The sequence below is a fragment of the Sebastes fasciatus genome, chromosome 8 (assembly GCF_043250625.1).
Source record: "Sebastes fasciatus isolate fSebFas1 chromosome 8, fSebFas1.pri, whole genome shotgun sequence".
Lineage (NCBI taxonomy): Eukaryota > Metazoa > Chordata > Actinopteri > Perciformes > Sebastidae > Sebastes > Sebastes fasciatus.
The window spans coordinates 25,545,239-25,562,077 of NC_133802.1; the positions used below are offsets into that span (position 1 = coordinate 25,545,239).

The 16,839-nt window shown below is 41.2% G+C and overlaps 1 protein-coding gene across 1 annotated transcript in view; it reads left to right on the top strand.

Annotated features, from left to right (window-relative positions):
• The first annotated feature begins 549 nt into the window (after positions 1-549).
• ajap1 (adherens junctions associated protein 1) overlaps positions 550-16,839 on the top strand; it is a 64,091-nt gene continuing 47,801 nt past the window's right edge. Inside the window, exon 1 of the mRNA XM_074644650.1 lies at positions 550-1,029. Coding sequence (XP_074500751.1) covers positions 1,001-1,029 — 29 coding nt within the window. The 5' untranslated portion in view covers positions 550-1,000. The remainder of the gene's footprint in view (positions 1,030-16,839) is intronic.

A 16,839-nucleotide genomic window follows, 5' to 3' on the forward strand; every position in this document is an offset into this window, starting at 1 on the left:
CATGTGACGTGACGGTGAGAGAACACTCCAGCACATGACATATTTGGCTTTAAAATGACGTCACGGCAGCGTGGCGCTCAGCGGGCAGGTCGTTCGTCAGTCTGAGAGAAGAAGAAGAAGAAGAAGAAGAGAAGCAGCAGCAGCAGCAGCAGCAGGAGACGGAGACGGAGCAGCCTCCTCCTCCTCCTCCTCCTCATCCTCCTCTCTAACGACCAACTCTCTCATTCCCCCTCTCTCTCTCCAACTCCTCGGAAACAACTCTCTCCACAACCTCTCCAGGATTCTCCTCCATCGTTTCCCCTCTTCTCTTCCTTTTTTTCAGTTGTGCACCTCTTTCTTTTTTTATTATATTTTGTTACTTTGTCTATAATAACCCCCTCCGCTCTGCTCGACACCTCCCAGAGATGTGAGCAGATAATGAGGACCCCCTGCAGGCGGTGACTTCAGTCTCCTCCAGAGCTCCACATCATCACCACCACCACCGAGCATCTTCTTCTTCTTCCAGCTCCCAAATTTTTTTTCGGACGTTTATCCGCCTTTCAACAATGTAGGAGAAGATGCGCTGTCATTCCACAGCGACGAGGAACTACAAGCCTTGTGTTTTTTTTTGCTCTCCTGCACCTTTTACATCTGTCTCCAGGGTGGGAGGATATGAAAGATTTCCGTGAAGGCAAAGTTTGAGGCTACCTCTAGTCGGTTTCCCGCTCCTCACCTGTCCGCCTGCACGCGCAGAACACCTCTCACCGTTATAGAACAATAGACAACTTAAAAGACACCTGCCTGTTGTTGTTGTTGTGGTGGGATTTTGGAGGAATTTTGATGTGCGCAACGTTGAATATGTTGGATATGGCTTAAATAATGGTTGCGTTCATGACAGCCGGAGTAAGGTCCGTCACTTGAGTGTTTTTTAAACCAGCTATTGTCGACTTTGGTGGAGGAAAACCCATCTAAATGGGAGGATACCTGGAGGACTGAGTCGGATTCAGGCAGTCGAGACAAAATGTGGATAAAACGGAGTGTTGCGCGCAGGTAAGACATTTTTTATTCCACGTTATATTAAATCACACTGGAATTTTTGCAAAAGGCTTGTGGGAAACCGAAATATGTAGGTGTTGTGGTGATGTTCGACATAGTTTTTTTTTAATCTACGCCACTGCAAGTTATCAGAGTCTGCAGGAATTGATGAGATGTGCCAATATATATAAAAAACAACATGTCTTGCACCAAACTTCTTTAAATAAACCGACTATTTTCCTGCTGTAGTGTTGCCACTGTATATGGATGGATGTGTTTTGTGATGTTTTAAAGGGAGAATATGATCGAAAAATTGCACATCCTGTACACTGGGGGTCGCCAACAGTACGGCGCATGCAACAAACACACACACACACACACATACACAGACACCACACGCGCGCGCTTAAAAAACACACGTGTACAGCAGACGCACGCGCATGCACAGCTTCAAGGTTAGGTCCCTCTTCACCTGTGAGAACACACACACACACACACACATGCATGAGCTCTTATAGAGACACAAAATTAAGAAATGAAGGTAATTAGTAGGTGAAAAGATGCATTATGGGATACATTTTGGTTTTGATAAATATGGAAGCATAGTGGGTGTATGTATGAGAGGATGACATGTAGACTGCCTGAATGGGGGTTTACCTCATTCATCCATACATTTTGCTTCATGTCTCCTTCTGTTCTTATATTATACAATGACATATCTTCTAGTCATAATAACTTTGTTTTTATGGTGAATAGAAGTATATCGTCCAAACTGAAGCAGTGTACAGATCAGTTCTATACTCACTCAGTCTGGAAGTCTGCAAACAAAAGCCAAAATTGAGCTCATTCATTTGCCGTAAAATAGGTTTAGAGGTAATGACACGCTGTGAAATGAGCCCCAACCTGCCAGCGGTGGGATTCTCTTGCCACCTGCTGGATCTCATTCCCACCGGTGGCTCTAATTCCTGCCCATTTTCAGCCGCTCGTTCATTTATTATGCATGACACACACACTCACATACACACACACACACTGTACATCTTATAGGGCTGACCTCGCAGGGTAATTGCAGTAAACGCCGTAAACAGAACAGTTGTATAAGATGAGATGAAATGCATTCATGTTCCATATCTTTAGATGGATCGGTCAGAGGCACAGAGAAAACCAATTTACATCCTCAGAAATTTCCCTGTCGTTCGCTGACATGATGTGGAATGTCAAACTGGGATGTGGGATGAACTGCTGGAATTTGTAGTAATTTACCATGTTCCAGTTGTTTGTTATCACAGGCTAAACATTGTATTGTCTGTGATTGTCATTTATTATCAGATAGTGATGGAAATGTGCGGGATAAAGCCTTCCTTACTGCTCTCCAGTATGCGTTGTGTTTAACATTATTAGTTTGGTTTGATAACCACAAAGAGAAATGGGCAGTGAGCATGTGCAGAGAACGCTTCTGTGTACCTGTTGGAACAGACAAAGAACAGACCACCTACAGAAACTTGATATGTGGGCGTACAGTAAATGCAACCGCACTGACTTTAGCAAACCTAGAGAGAAGGATGGATGGATTGATTCCTCAGTAGATTAAAGCCAAGGATTTTGAAGGCTTACTGTAGTTACTCTTTATGTAATCTGGGCAGACACCTTGTGGATTTGGGCTAGCTGATAATTCAGTATCATCGTTCATAGACTTTCAGTGTTAATGGTATGATGATGGTATCATGTTATCATTTCACAAAAGTGTGTCATTTTAAACTAATCACTCCAAGCAAATTTTAATAAAAAATAAGTTTAAAAATGTGCAGTTTAATTGAAGATCAACTTGTTTATTTTATGAGTGATTTCTTCATATATTTACCATAAAGTGATATTTACAGTATATACTGATTAGGGCTGTCAATCGATTAAAATATTTAATCGCGATTAATCTCATGATTGTCCATAGTTAATCGTGATTAATCGCAAATTAATCACACATTTTTTATCTGTTCAAAATGTTCCTTAAAGGGAGATTTGTCAAGTATTTAATACTCTTATCAACATGTGAGTGGACAAATATGCTTGCTTTCTGCAAATTGTATATATATATTTATTATTGGAAAATCAATTAACAACACAAAACAATGACAAATATTGTCTAGAACCCCTCACAGGTACTGCATTTAGCATTAAAAGATGCTCAAATCATAACATGGCAAACTGCAGCCCAACAGGCAACAACAGCTGTCAGTGTGTCAATGTGCTGACTTGACTATGACTTGCCCCAAACTGCATGTGATTATCATAAAGTGGGCATGTCTGTAAAGGGGAGGCTGGTGGGTACCCATAGAACCCATTTTCATTCACATATCTTGAGGTCAGAGGTCAAGGGAGCCCTTTGGACCAATGGATTTCTTAGGTTTTTTTCTAGTTTCATATAATGTCAGTATCTTCACTCTAGCTTTAAAACTGAGACCGGTAGAACCTCTGGAAGATCGATTGCGTTAAAGAAATTAATGACGTTAAAACAAATTTGCATTAACGCGTTACTATCGAGTTAACTTTGACAGCCCTAATTGATATAGAAATATATTCCATAGTGTGATGACTATTTTATTTTATTTAATGCCCAGCCCACCTGTAGAGTAACTGTAGCCACTTATGCTGTAGCTAATGGAGTTTCTAAAAACATATTTTAAAAATACTAAAAAATTCCCATCATAACTTGGCACTTCAAAGTTGACGTCTTCAACTTGTTTCTTTTTTTCCAACTGTCCAAAGATATTCACTTTGCAATGAAAAGGTGCAAATCCTCATATTTGTGAAGCAGGAATTGTGTCTCACTATTGCTGAAATTACTTTAATCAGTGGTCAAAATTGTGGTTGACTCATTTTCTGTCAATTGACTCAACTTATGGTTTCAGCACTTGAAATACATTAGTTGTGTTACTGTGGAGCATCAACAACTAAGTAAAAATCGAGTTATTGAATCATTAGTATCATTGGAAAGTGCTTTATCCTAATTAAAACACACCACTGAAACTTTGGCAATGGAGGTTTTTTAATTGGCTTGAATAGTGTGAAGTTAAATTCTCCCTATAGCATTAACTACCAAAGCATAAAACTATTACTCAGGGTGCTAATGGAAAGGAGAACAAAGTGCCAGTAGGAAGATGCACTACACCAACAGGTCCTATTAGCCTGAATAAAAGCACATGCATTGCCACATAAATGTGACACTTTTCAGTCAAAGTAATGGATTTTTCAAGGTTCACATATTTATATGTATGTAGAGTATCTCAAAGAAGATACATTTAGTTCCTGTAATGGTACAGGATTATAACAAGCTCAAACCAGAGAGTGTCTCTCTTGAGGGTTAACCAGCAGGGACTCATCTCTCCAGACTCGGCATCTCTGGGCTCAATCTTTCATGAACGTCACACAGTTTTTAGGTTCCCCATGGCGAGCTCTCATACCGCTGAGGCACTGGAGATGCAATCAGGGCTCGGCACATTGCAGCTGCAAAATATTACTGGTGGAGACACCAGTTGCCTTTAAGGAGGGCTTCACTTCCAGTCTCCACTTGTCTACGATAAGATATGTTAGCCTACTGTAAGTACAGGTGACTGTGTTACACATGTCTAGCTTTTTCTGGCCTGCATATATTCTTGTAATTAATGGGGATAGAGTAACTGTGATTAGAGACTGTATATAAGAAGTGGACGCAGTCCCATTGGTTTGTGGACTGCCGTTTTGAAGCCTTGAGTTCCACATTTTGGCCATCGCCATTTTGGTTTTTGCAACCAGAAATGACACATGACCGCGCGTCTGAATTCAATACTGATTTGTCTGTGTGTAAGTCAATCAGTCATCTTATTAAAAAATTCTAAGATGAGCATTTCACATTCACACACATATTAAGTGCTGAAATAATTGTCCCCCGTCATGATAAAAACACTTATGGTGCATGCATAAGCACATACATGTGCATGTGCATGAACGTGCGGTACACTTATTGTCAACCCCCCCCTATCGGGGGGGGTTGACAATATGGTCACCCTATGCAGAAGGCTAAACTATTACAGAGATGGAGAGAAAATGCTGCTTATAGTTTAGTCTTCTGCTAATCGTAGCAGCAGCCGTGAGCTGGTTCACTATTACCAACATTTTCTCTCCATCTGTGAAACGCTTTGCCGATATTGTAAGACTCCTGTTGATAAGTCCATCTTAACACTAACACTTGCGGTCCTTGAGAGTCAGTGACTATACATATTGAGAAAAACTCATGTTTTCTTCAGCTATTGTTAAAAAAAACAAGCCAACAAAACTTGCCGGGCAGCGTTAGCCTACATGTTCAGAGAATTATTCTGCCTCCACCTACACTCCACCCACAGAAATACATCATCATATTTACTAACAGAAAAAGGGTCTATACAGTAAGAAAAAGAGAGAAGGCGGCTTTAATGAATCGTGAGCTGTAAGAGCTCCGAGATTATGCGTGGATTTATGTGTATTGATATTCCTGGTGATCATGTATTTAGTATTCTGTGTATTCTCCCTGATCAAAAAAAGAAAAACTACTTTTTATCTGAGTAATAGTCTAATTGTGATTAATATCACTGGCTTAATGAAACAGGGTTCCTAATGTATTATCCTCTACACTGAGATGTTTGCTGCAGTGAGAAACAATTGCTCTTGCACAACACCATTAGTCTAAAGCCACTTAGGTTGTATGACCAGTCGTCGTCCTCTAGCTCCACCGAGAACTCCAGGGCTAAGCGTGGCATTACTGTGGAAGAGGCCATCAGATATTCAGATGTTCCCGTGATTTAGGTGCCATCTTAATAGCCTCTATGAGGGTTATTAACTGGGCCTCTCTGGAGCGTGATTAACCTAATTTGCAGTGAAATAGGCTGTGTTGCATCTCTGAGATCCTATCCTCTGGAGATGTGTGTGCGTCTCTGTGTGTGTGAGTGTGTGTCGTAAACACCCTGTGCTCAGCAGTCTGTTAAATCCAGAAGGACCAGAACAGGTGAAATAGTGTAAGAGACAAAATAGACGTGGATGCTGGTTGGAAATATGACCAAGAGAGAAGGAAGAGAAAAACTTGCTGTTGCTAAGGAGGACGGGGGTGAACCATAAATGTTTCATCATAGACTGGTGTAGCAATTAGTAAGGAGACAGGATTGGACCACACAGACCATTGTAAAGTACATTTTCCTATGGCACATAAATGCATCGTGGATGCTTAAAGGGTGAGTCCATTATTTTAGATTTTTTTTTCATTCTGTTGCTTCCCAGTGGTGTTCCTACGTATTCAAATTCTAACATTCAAATTTTGGTCAAAGTATGTTTTAGTCTGTTTTAGTCTGTATGTTTTAGTTTTAATCACCAGTGAAAATATCCGTAAACTGCAGCCCTACTTGCTGTATTTAGCTCAGTTTACTTTCAAACTCATGTATTTTCTATGAGCTATTTAGGCCAACAATGACACTGCTTTCTTCTTAAACGTTCAGATCTCATGAAATTCCCGTCCAACTTCCCAACACAGTGCCGGCAGCCTTCAGCTTTATTGGCTTTAATGACCAGCTTGTCCAGTTTGGGCAACATGAGAAAGAGTGTTTCTATTGCACCGAAGCACATCCATCCCACTGAGTGAGGGAACTAACAGCACAGAGCTCATACTTGATCCATGTAGTGAGCTTTTGCTGGATCAATACTGCCTCTACAAAGCATCAGATTTATCTGTCATGGCCCTTCCCACTAACTGGCCTCCTCCAGGGTGGGGGGGCGCCTCTCAGCGGGCCACTTTCCACTAAAATACTTCATAAATGAACAAAAGAATCCCCCCAACACACACATTTTATTTTGTCCCCAGCGACTCAGTGGAAAATTATGTGGTTTGAGAAATAGGCCGAAATAAAAACTTTAACAGTGAGGAGCGGAGTTGATTGGGGATATTGTCCTGTTTTTCTTTTCCTTTTTCACCCTATTCCCATGCTCTTTACAGCCCTGCTTATCTGTCTGAGCATGTGGGTCATGTACACTGCTGTGGAGGACGTTGTGCAGCAGGAGTAATTAATGGGATGATGCAACACCCCTGGTTGTTGCATCTCAGACCCCTTCAAACCAGACACACACACACACACACACACACACACATATAGGCTGTTTTTAGAATTGCATACTCACGTTCTATTAATACTAAATATGACGTAAAGTTGAATATATTATGCGTTCCAACTGCATAGTGGATTTTGTGTACAGGAGAAATGCCCAGACGTATACTAGATTAGCAAGATTATCTGAGTATGCGGCATGAGTTTACTGGACATACTTAACTGCCCAACAATGCATTACATTTCTTCAGACTGAGCCAGGCCAAAAGCTGTTAAAATGTCACATTATTAAGATTTAATACGTTTTCAGGCGAGAAATTAATTGGTCAGTTTATCAAAATAACGTCAGTTTGGAAATTTGCTGCAATGTTTTCGGACATGTGACAGAGCCGCTGGCTGGGTCAGACTGGGTCAGTCTGCAGGCTATATATAGATGGACGACATGACAGCGCCGCAAAAGTGAAACCAAAACATCTCGATCGCCCCCGTGTGGCTGGCTGCAGCCCCTTCCATGTTAGTGGATGGGACATGGGCCAAACGAAAAAGTCAAAGTAGACGTCAAATGCATTTTTCCCAAAGATGGTTTCTGTCATTTTCGGTAGTTCTTACTGATATATGTTCAAGTGTTAATTTTTCTGATAAGTTTAATTTAAATCAGTTATTTGATGCTATAAAAAGGAGGTGAAACGTCATGATTGACAGCTGCTCTGAGTGAAGTAGTCACAGCGAGGAGATGTAACTTTAACTTTCCATAACTATCACAAGTCTATGTAATAGAACATGTGTCAGTTTAATCATAAATATAGTTATAGAGATATTATGGTGAGTTGTTGTGTCTTTTTTAGCCAAACAGCTACCATGGTGCTAACGTAGCAGCTAGGTGGCTCACGCTAACAAGCTGGGACCTTGGTCGGCTTGTGATTGGCTCAGGTGGGTGTGTGGGCGGGGCTTTGATACCTCGGCTCCAGCCCCCCACGATCACTACTGCGCAAACTCTGGTTCCAAGATGGCAGCTCCCGAAATCGGGATATTTTGGCTTCACTTTTGTACAGTGGGAGGAAGTAGAGATGTGTTGTCTATTTATATATACAGTCTATAGTTCAGACAGGCCATCAGTCATGTCATGTGATACAGTCATGTGACTGCATCACACAGTGCATACTTCAGTGTGAACTGCTGGTAATGGCATACTTAATCTTTCATTTAGTAGGCAGAATGCAGTAGTACATACTAATCAAGTATGTAGGAGGCAATACGTTATGCAATTTTGAACACAGCCTTACACAGTCCGCCCACCCCACCCATTTTATGTTTTTTGTTTGTTTTCCACTATGAATGATGTTCCAAACTCAGCAAAGCAAAAACGTCTCTTATACTACAACCATAGTCGCAGCTGCCGCAGCTCAGCCTCACAGGCATGGCTGGGGTCTGCTGTGTGTGTGTGTGTGTGTGTGTGTGTGTGTGTCTGTCTGTGTGTGTGTTTTGCACAGTACCAAAACATTTGGAAGATTTCATAGAATATTTGCCTCCCAGAGGCCTGCTGCACAGAAGCAATCCATAAATCTCTGGAACTCTTTGGAGAGCCAACTGTGGTATTTATCTCCCTAATACAGGATATCTACCGAGGAGAGCTTAACTCCTACACCTCAGAGCCGGTATTTTTCAAAGCTAGACAACCACATGCAGCTGATATTCTGAAAAACACAACCAACGCATAGAGATAATTCCAAACAGTGCCTTTTTATTTAAAAGATGTGACAAGGTGAAATGTATTACAGAAGTCCTGTGGAAGACAGATAGATAACTGCACTGCAGCTCACTGGCATTCTCCAACATAAAAGGTCAAAACAGAAGATTGTCTATCTACAAAGATGATTCTCAGCGTTCCTCCACCAATGTTTTTGACCTCTGGAGAAGTCACTTAGTTTGTTTACACATTCAAAGTATCCTGGATAATACTCATGTCCTAATAAAGGTTATACATGTTGCTTATGGATAGCTAGGCACTCTAAATCCTGAATGTTAAATTCTGATTTCCCAGAGTCAAAATAAGAGTTTAAATGGGTCATTGTAAAGGGGATCATGTTTGTTAGGGATGTTCCTAATGACAAGTTTCCCTGACGTTTAAATGGCCGTTTAAACTTAGACTAGTCGACTAGCCTAAAAGTAAGAAATCACATTTTTCAATAACCACATCATATTTTAAATGCTGCTGAAATCCATGTCCCCAGTGTCCGCTCCGGTCACCTGGTTAGGAATGCGCCTCAAGAACCCGGTGTGTGGTGTAAAATTTGACAAATGCCAGCGGGGAATGTGGTCTAAGAGGAGTCATGGTTTGGCATCGCTTATATCATTAGTATCTTAGCGAGAAAGTTTGATTCATTGAGCTAGCTGGCATTACGCCGGAATTCACACCAAAGCAGCTGCGAAGTACAGCCTGCGGCGAGCTGCCATGCAATGTCTATGAAAAGCTGCTGCGACCACTCCCAAGCTCAGCAAGCTGTCGCAATTTGATTCTGTGGTGGAGTGCAGCCAAATTAAAGTCTGTTAAAGCGGTGAAGTGCGGCCAGAGAGGACCCAGAGCCAATCAGTAAACAGATCCTGTGACTCCTGTGACATGTTGACCTGTGTTACAAAAAATTTCATCCCACCTGAAACACATGAACACGCCTCCTGGCTGCAGAAAAATGTAATTGTTGTGGTGAGTCGCACTTTGCCGCTGACTGGTGTGAATTCGGCGTTAGCCCATTTCATTGATTCATAGCACGCTAGGTCGCTAGCTTTAGTCTGTAGCACAGGTGCTACAAACTTAGTTTCAGTGTGCTGCTGGCCAATACAGTCAATCAGGAGAGAACCAGACTGACTGCTGAACCCAGTCGCTATTTGGGAGAGGAGGTGGTGGCAGGCGGGGGCCGGGAGAACGCGACGGGGTGGAAGTGAGTCAGGAGCGACTGATGAGTTCAGATCAGAACGGAGAGCCACCGCTGCTGCAGGAGGAGTGGCGGCTCTCCACAGCAACAGCAATGACCGCGTATTATGTCAATATGTAATTTAAATGTGTACATTAATATAATAATACGTTTAACCGACTGGTATTTCTGGTGCCTACTAGCGAGGATAGCAACGTTTAACTGACTAGTCGCGCTCATCTCTGATGTTTAAATCAGAGTGGACGTGTGTGTCTCTCTTGTGTTTTGTTGTTGATTGGTGGGAGATGAGAGCAGCGCTCATGAACACCTGGCCAGTCTCAAAGCTTATCACACTCAGCAGCATATCACTTAGCTGGAGCAGGATCTACTGTAGGAGGATTAAGCCACCGTAATCAACAAATTAGAAACCCAACATAGTGGGAATAAGCGATTTGATTCCTGTGTATCTTGACAATAGAGTTTGCCTCCACAGAGCCATTTGCGTGTGTGTGTATGTGAGTGAGTGAGTGTGTGCGTGCGTGTGTGTATATACATGCTGGGTTGTATTTGCCGTGTCGCGTAGACTGAGAGCTTGAGCACACAGCCCTCCTCAGCTCAGCTCCAACAAAGGCAATGCATATTCAACAGGCTGCAGATAGAGGTATCACAGCTGGTGCATGCATGTCAGTGGGAAACGATCAGAAAATAGGTAGCACTTAAATGTTGGTCATGAAGCCATAAATCAACATAAAACATTATAATTACAGGGTTATGAATTATAGTGACGCTGTTGAAGTATTTGGTATTTATTCTTGCAGACCCTGTCCATATGACATTTAAAAGTCTTATGAGCTATGGAATTCAGACTAAGTCCTTACAAGTGATGCATGAGCTCAGTAAATATAGTCAAATGGCTCATAATCACCCTTTTAACTGTGTTGTACTGGCTGCGTAATATGACATTCTCCTACCTCTTGTCAACAATGAACAATTATGAATGAATAATATGTTTTAATTTGAACTGGTCGTAATGTATTTGTGCAGACTAATAGACTTATAGCATATGCGATGTATTTCTCTCTATCAGCAAAAAAGGTATGACATGACAAAATTTGAATAATGTAAACAGAAATGACTACAAACAGTGAATTTGTCCATTAGTACATGGTGTTTTGTAAGTGTTGTCCCTGAGCTTGGTACTCATGAGACGACTGAACACATCTTGTTTGAAGCATTGAGTATTTGATGTAAAGTTTTATCAGCCTATTTTATCTGTTGTTTGGGATTTATCCTATAATTATTGTTACTGTCAATTTGTATTGTATCTTATTTTCTTTTCCCTCCCTTTTACAATTTATTTTTTCTTTATCCTTTTTGCATCGGCAATGGGTTAGGGTTGGGTGGGAGGTGAACATACCCAAATATGGAGGGACAATCATTTACATTTGTGCTTCATTTGTACGTTTCTGTATACCCGATGTTACTTTTAATACAATATTACAAAACATTTTTTAAAAACCAATGAACAAATACTGTATCCTCATAATAAATAACTGAAGAACATATTAATGAATAGATTTTACTAACAAGTATGTCTGTGTAGTCAAAGCCTGATATATCTTATTCCTGCCACTTAGCCATATTTGTGCTATTTTTGTCTAAAAACTATTGCACCAGATTGACATCTTCCTTCATTACTATGAACATAAAGGTACTGTACTTTATTCTTTAGTCAGTCCTACATATACAGCATCCTGCTGCCGTTAGTACTCACAATGTTTTCACAGCGTCATTTGATACATTATTATTGTAAAACATATTGATTATAGCAGCTTCAAGTAATTATGAGTGTGATGGGATTTTATATAACACATTTTTATCCATGTCTGAATTGCTGCCAAAGTAACATCTGGTTATGAAAAATATTCATATGAAAAAGCACAAGGTTTATCAGCCGTGAGCTTTCAGATATCAGGACCTAAACCTCCAGAATCTGCCACCCACACTCAGAAATAAAAAGGCTGTTGAAGCCTCATCCCTGAAAAGTGCTCTGCACAATGGGAGAAGAGAGAGTGGGAAAAAAAAGTGCCAAGCAAAGAGAAAAAAATTAGCAGAACTGGATTAAAATAACAATAGAGCATTTTGCTAATGGTCCATTTTGAGCTGCTGCCACAATATGATACTGTCTGTGAGAATTATGGTGGATAAGAAAGGTGCTGATGTCTCCAGAGGAGTCCTAATGCTTTGCATGCCGTACCGTGTGAGAACGTTATTTGATAGCAGAAGTATTCTGACATTCAGTCATTCTTCCTCTCAAACACGTTAACCTTATTAACACGCATTAAAGCCTGCAGACAATTGTGATGAATTAGGCTCAGTGCTTTCCTTTAGTGAAGAATTTACCTTCGAGTCTGACAATTTGTGAAGCACTCGTTCAACAATGTGCTAAAGTTGGCCTTCAGTGTCATAACAGATCCTATTGTGTCCAGGACTGTGGGTGCCAGTTAAAATGAGTTTTAAATGGAACAATGGTGTCAGCCTTATAGCCTCATAATTCATAAAGATCCAATATGCAGCACCATTCATCAAGGTTGAATTCCTTTCAGCATTTTGTATACCTTGTGACATTTTCAATTTGCTTTATCATTAACAGTTTATTGAGTTTACTGGACTGCAATGGCAGCTCTGCCGTATTTTTCATATGAATAACACATTACTCGGAGAAGTTCAGCCGCTGTATATTTCCCTAAATGACAGTTGGGTGTTTCTTTCAAACTGAACGCACGGTTGCACTCTCTTGTGTGGATTTACTCACTCGTCTGGATTTTATTTCATCGTGCAAGTGGAGATGATTCCAGTCAATTTAGGTGTTGCCTCTCAAGAGACTCATAGATTACATTGTACTGTAGCTCTGATCCTCCTGTCAGGTTTCAGTGATCAATGCGTTACAGTGTGGAAGGGTAATGAGGTGAGATCAGGATAACAGAATCAGTAAACACCTCGGTCAACCGTGAATAACATCACTTGTAGAGTTTTAACGTGGATATTCATCTGATCCGTGCACTTTTTGTGTGAGACAAATATTAGCATCAAGAGGTTATGAATGACAAAATAAGAGCATATTATCTCTCCATTGCATTTGTTTTATGTTGTACAAAGATGTCATTCAAATTACGAACCTTAAAGTGCTGTTCACCTTATCACCTTAGTGGCCGCTCCAAAGCTTTGGAATAGCCCTCCACTTTTTATCAAATGTTCACCTTCAAACTTCAAGACATACTTATTTTCAATGGAATTTCGTTGCTCTTAGTGTATTTAATGCTTTAAAGGGACTATTTGTAACTTTCAGAAATGCTTGCCGTGAAATCAACAAAAGTCAGCGTCGGGCTCGCGCTTGCTCGCTCTAAATATACCTGAACGAGCATCGCTCAAAACAGTGAGGCGACACACGTCAGCTAAAACCACAATATCACTCTATATTTCATCTGCTTGGCAGTAATGTTAGCTGACTAGATGAAGGTCTCTCCATGAACATGATTTAGATCTGATCCTAGTGTTGGCTTTTCCTGCCTCAGCGCAGGCTGAGACAGCGGGGCTCCTGTTGAGTCCTGTGTTTGTTTGACCCATCAACCACCCTGAACTCCTCCCTACGTGGACTTCCGTAAACTGTCATTAAAAACGTATTTGTTATACGTCAAAAACAAACATAATCCGCGACAATATACGTTTCCCTCGAAACGTGATTCGCAATGTACTGTAGTTAATGGGAATGTAAATCTTAGGAAACAGGGCTGAATAGTGCTGGATGAAAGGTTAGACAATAACCAAAGTTAACAGAATTTATCCTCTGGGCACCTTTAATGTCTCTACCAAGTTACATGACAATCCATCCAATAGTTGAGCAGATGTTTAAGTCTGGACTGACCTAACCAACAGACGCTAGTGTGGCCAAAAAGCTTTGCTTGGTGAAATGTCAGATACAAATTCAGATGCAGTGATCAGGTTTTTTACAAATACTGTAGAAGTCAAGTCCCCAGGTAAACAGATAAGAGAATGACAGTCATGAAACTTGCAAATAGCTGGTAAAAAAAAGTCATATCAATATTGTTTTTATGCTATAAATAATCCATCAACACCTCCAAGTGTGATTCTTTAAATAATGCAGAGCTTTTTCTGTCTACATTCATGTGTTTGTTGTCTCCAGTGTGTAAAAGGAGGAGAACCGCCTGAGAGACAGGTGTATTAAGAGGAGTTGAATGGTCAGGGAGTGTCTGTGTGTGTGCGTGTGTGTGTGTGTGTGTGTGTGTGTGTGTGTGAGTAAGTGTGTTTCTGGAGCTTGTAGAATTGAAGCTCTCACATACTCCCTCGCTCCCCCCCGAGAGTTTTGCTCGGTGCAAGCACGGAGCAATATAAGAGGCTCGCTTTTGCTCTATAATCTAAATGTCCCAAAAGTCCCCAGCCCCATCGTCTGCTTTACCCTACACACACATACACACTAAAGATAAAGCAGCAGTGCAAAATTAAAACCGCAATATGGGAATAAATTCAGTTTGTGACAAGGAAGGTATTGTCACGCACATTAAAAGGTCTCCAGTGTATTTCCAAATGATGAAAAACTGATGCCCTATGGGTTAGGTCACATGTTCACAATACACACAATAAACAAGTACACATGAAAACAATAATAGATATTGTTTTGATTTTATGTTGCCGTATTTTAACCCCTCCGATACAGCTCAAATTTCTGTTGCATGCTATAAGTTTAGGTATAATTTGCATCATATTTATGATTATCAGATCATTGTAAAGTTGTGTTAATAGTGCCTGTTCAGTTGCAGTGATCTCGCTGTCTTTATGATGTGCTGAAGTTCGTAGCAGTCCTTGACATTCTGGCTCATAAAAAAGGACACCATGATCCTTATTAAACTGGTTTAACTGTTGCAAGAAATTCATTCACTGCTGCAGTTTTTTGGCTTTAGAGGCTGTACCATCGGTAAATGTAAGATAGTTGGCAATCTCAATCCCAAGATATTTAAAGGCCGAAACTCTTTTTACCTCGTCCCCCATCAATCTCAGTCAGTGGCAAAATGTTTTTGTTATATTTGTTGAAATTCTCATTACATCCTGACAGCAATCAATAAATCAAATGCTCTGACAAAAAAAGAACAAAATGCAGTATCTGTGTCCGTCGCAGGACTGTAATAAGCTCGTCCAATCATTTCATTTGGCCCAAATGAAATGATTGAACGGCCTACCTGCTTACCTGCGTGCACTCTGCCTCTGCACTCATTGAGTGTCATCAGAGTCTTCCACAAGCTGCTAGCTTGACAGCTGTGAGTACTAACAATAGCCATGTTCATTGTTTACATTCATAATGATAATTTGGGGGGAGTGGCTTTGGAGGGAGGCCTGAAGGAATGGACTGTCAGTGTTTCCGACTTGGCGACTTTCTTGATAGAGTTAGGGAGTCTTGGAGCTAGTGCTGCCAGCTACTTTCATTGGAAAAGAGTTGGCAACACTGGATTGAGTTTTTTGGTTGGATAATTTTTCAAATCTAGCGTACTCTTGCTTGTTTGTCAACATTACCGACCCTAGCTTTAAAGTCAGTCACCGTGTCCTGAGACAGTTTGTGATTCACTGACGGCTCAAAACATGGTACAAGAAGGTAAGGTGTGACACCCATGACATTCATACCACGCCCACCTGGAAAACATTTGATGGTTGGGGTTAACATTTGGGATATGGCTATGAACTGGGGTAGGCAGTCCAACTCAGCACCCTTCACCTGAACTGCAGGTTGTAGCCGTACCTGTTTCTGTTGAGGTGAATGCACGACAACTGTAATGGCGGGTTTAGACTGGGCGGGGAAAAGTCGTGATTTTTGGAGAAGTGCTGCCCGTGTCCTGTCGGCAGCCACCTAAATCCATCAGGCTGTTAACACAGGATGCGACGCGCCATGGAGCTCCGCGGCTGGCTCGCTATCTTCAGTGATACTTTGAGCATCTGATTCATTTTCTATGTGTGCCACGATAATTTACTATAAACAATATAAATGATATATGGTATTTCTGATGAATGATAAAATATGCATCCCACGCACGCTTTTGACTTCCCTCCCCTCTCTCCCTCTTGTTCTCTCGGAGGGTCACTGCAGTTTGTGACTGTATTTTTTAAATTACGTACTTCTTCCACATATTTGTCAGTTGTGTCTAAACAGAGAGCAGGAGGACGAGCAGACACAGACACACGCACACACACATCTTCTGAACAGCCAGGCTTCTGCTCACGCGATGATTGACATAGCGCAGCGCTTTGCGGTGCTTCCATGTCCAGTGTGACTCTGGCGTAACATAGCACCCTTCTCACCCTCAGTACAACTCAGTCCTTCTGATTCCTGCTCAGAATCTGTCAGTCGCTCTCTCAAAACTCTAAAGAAGCAAGAGGTCTGGAAGAGAAGCCTGTCTCAGACAGAGCATGTATGCTACGTGTTCACTCTTCAGCAAGGGTTTCTGTTCCCACTTCAAACCTATGTAATATATCACCACTAACCTTAGTATAGTATCTTTGCTTGTACTTGTACTGTGTCTCTTTTACAAAGAGAACAGTAATTAGTTTGCTTGTTTAGAGCTCGCCTACTTGAGGCTGTCTCAGCTTTACAGTACATCTCTGCTGACCTCCTCTTGAAAACAGTGATTATTCTGGGTCAGACTCTCTTAAAGCTACATGCTGGAATTAATGGAACTGGGAAGGGCAGAGAAGGACTGTTATCATGCCCTCTTTCTCAATATGCTGGAGCAAAAAAAAAACTGTTCCTT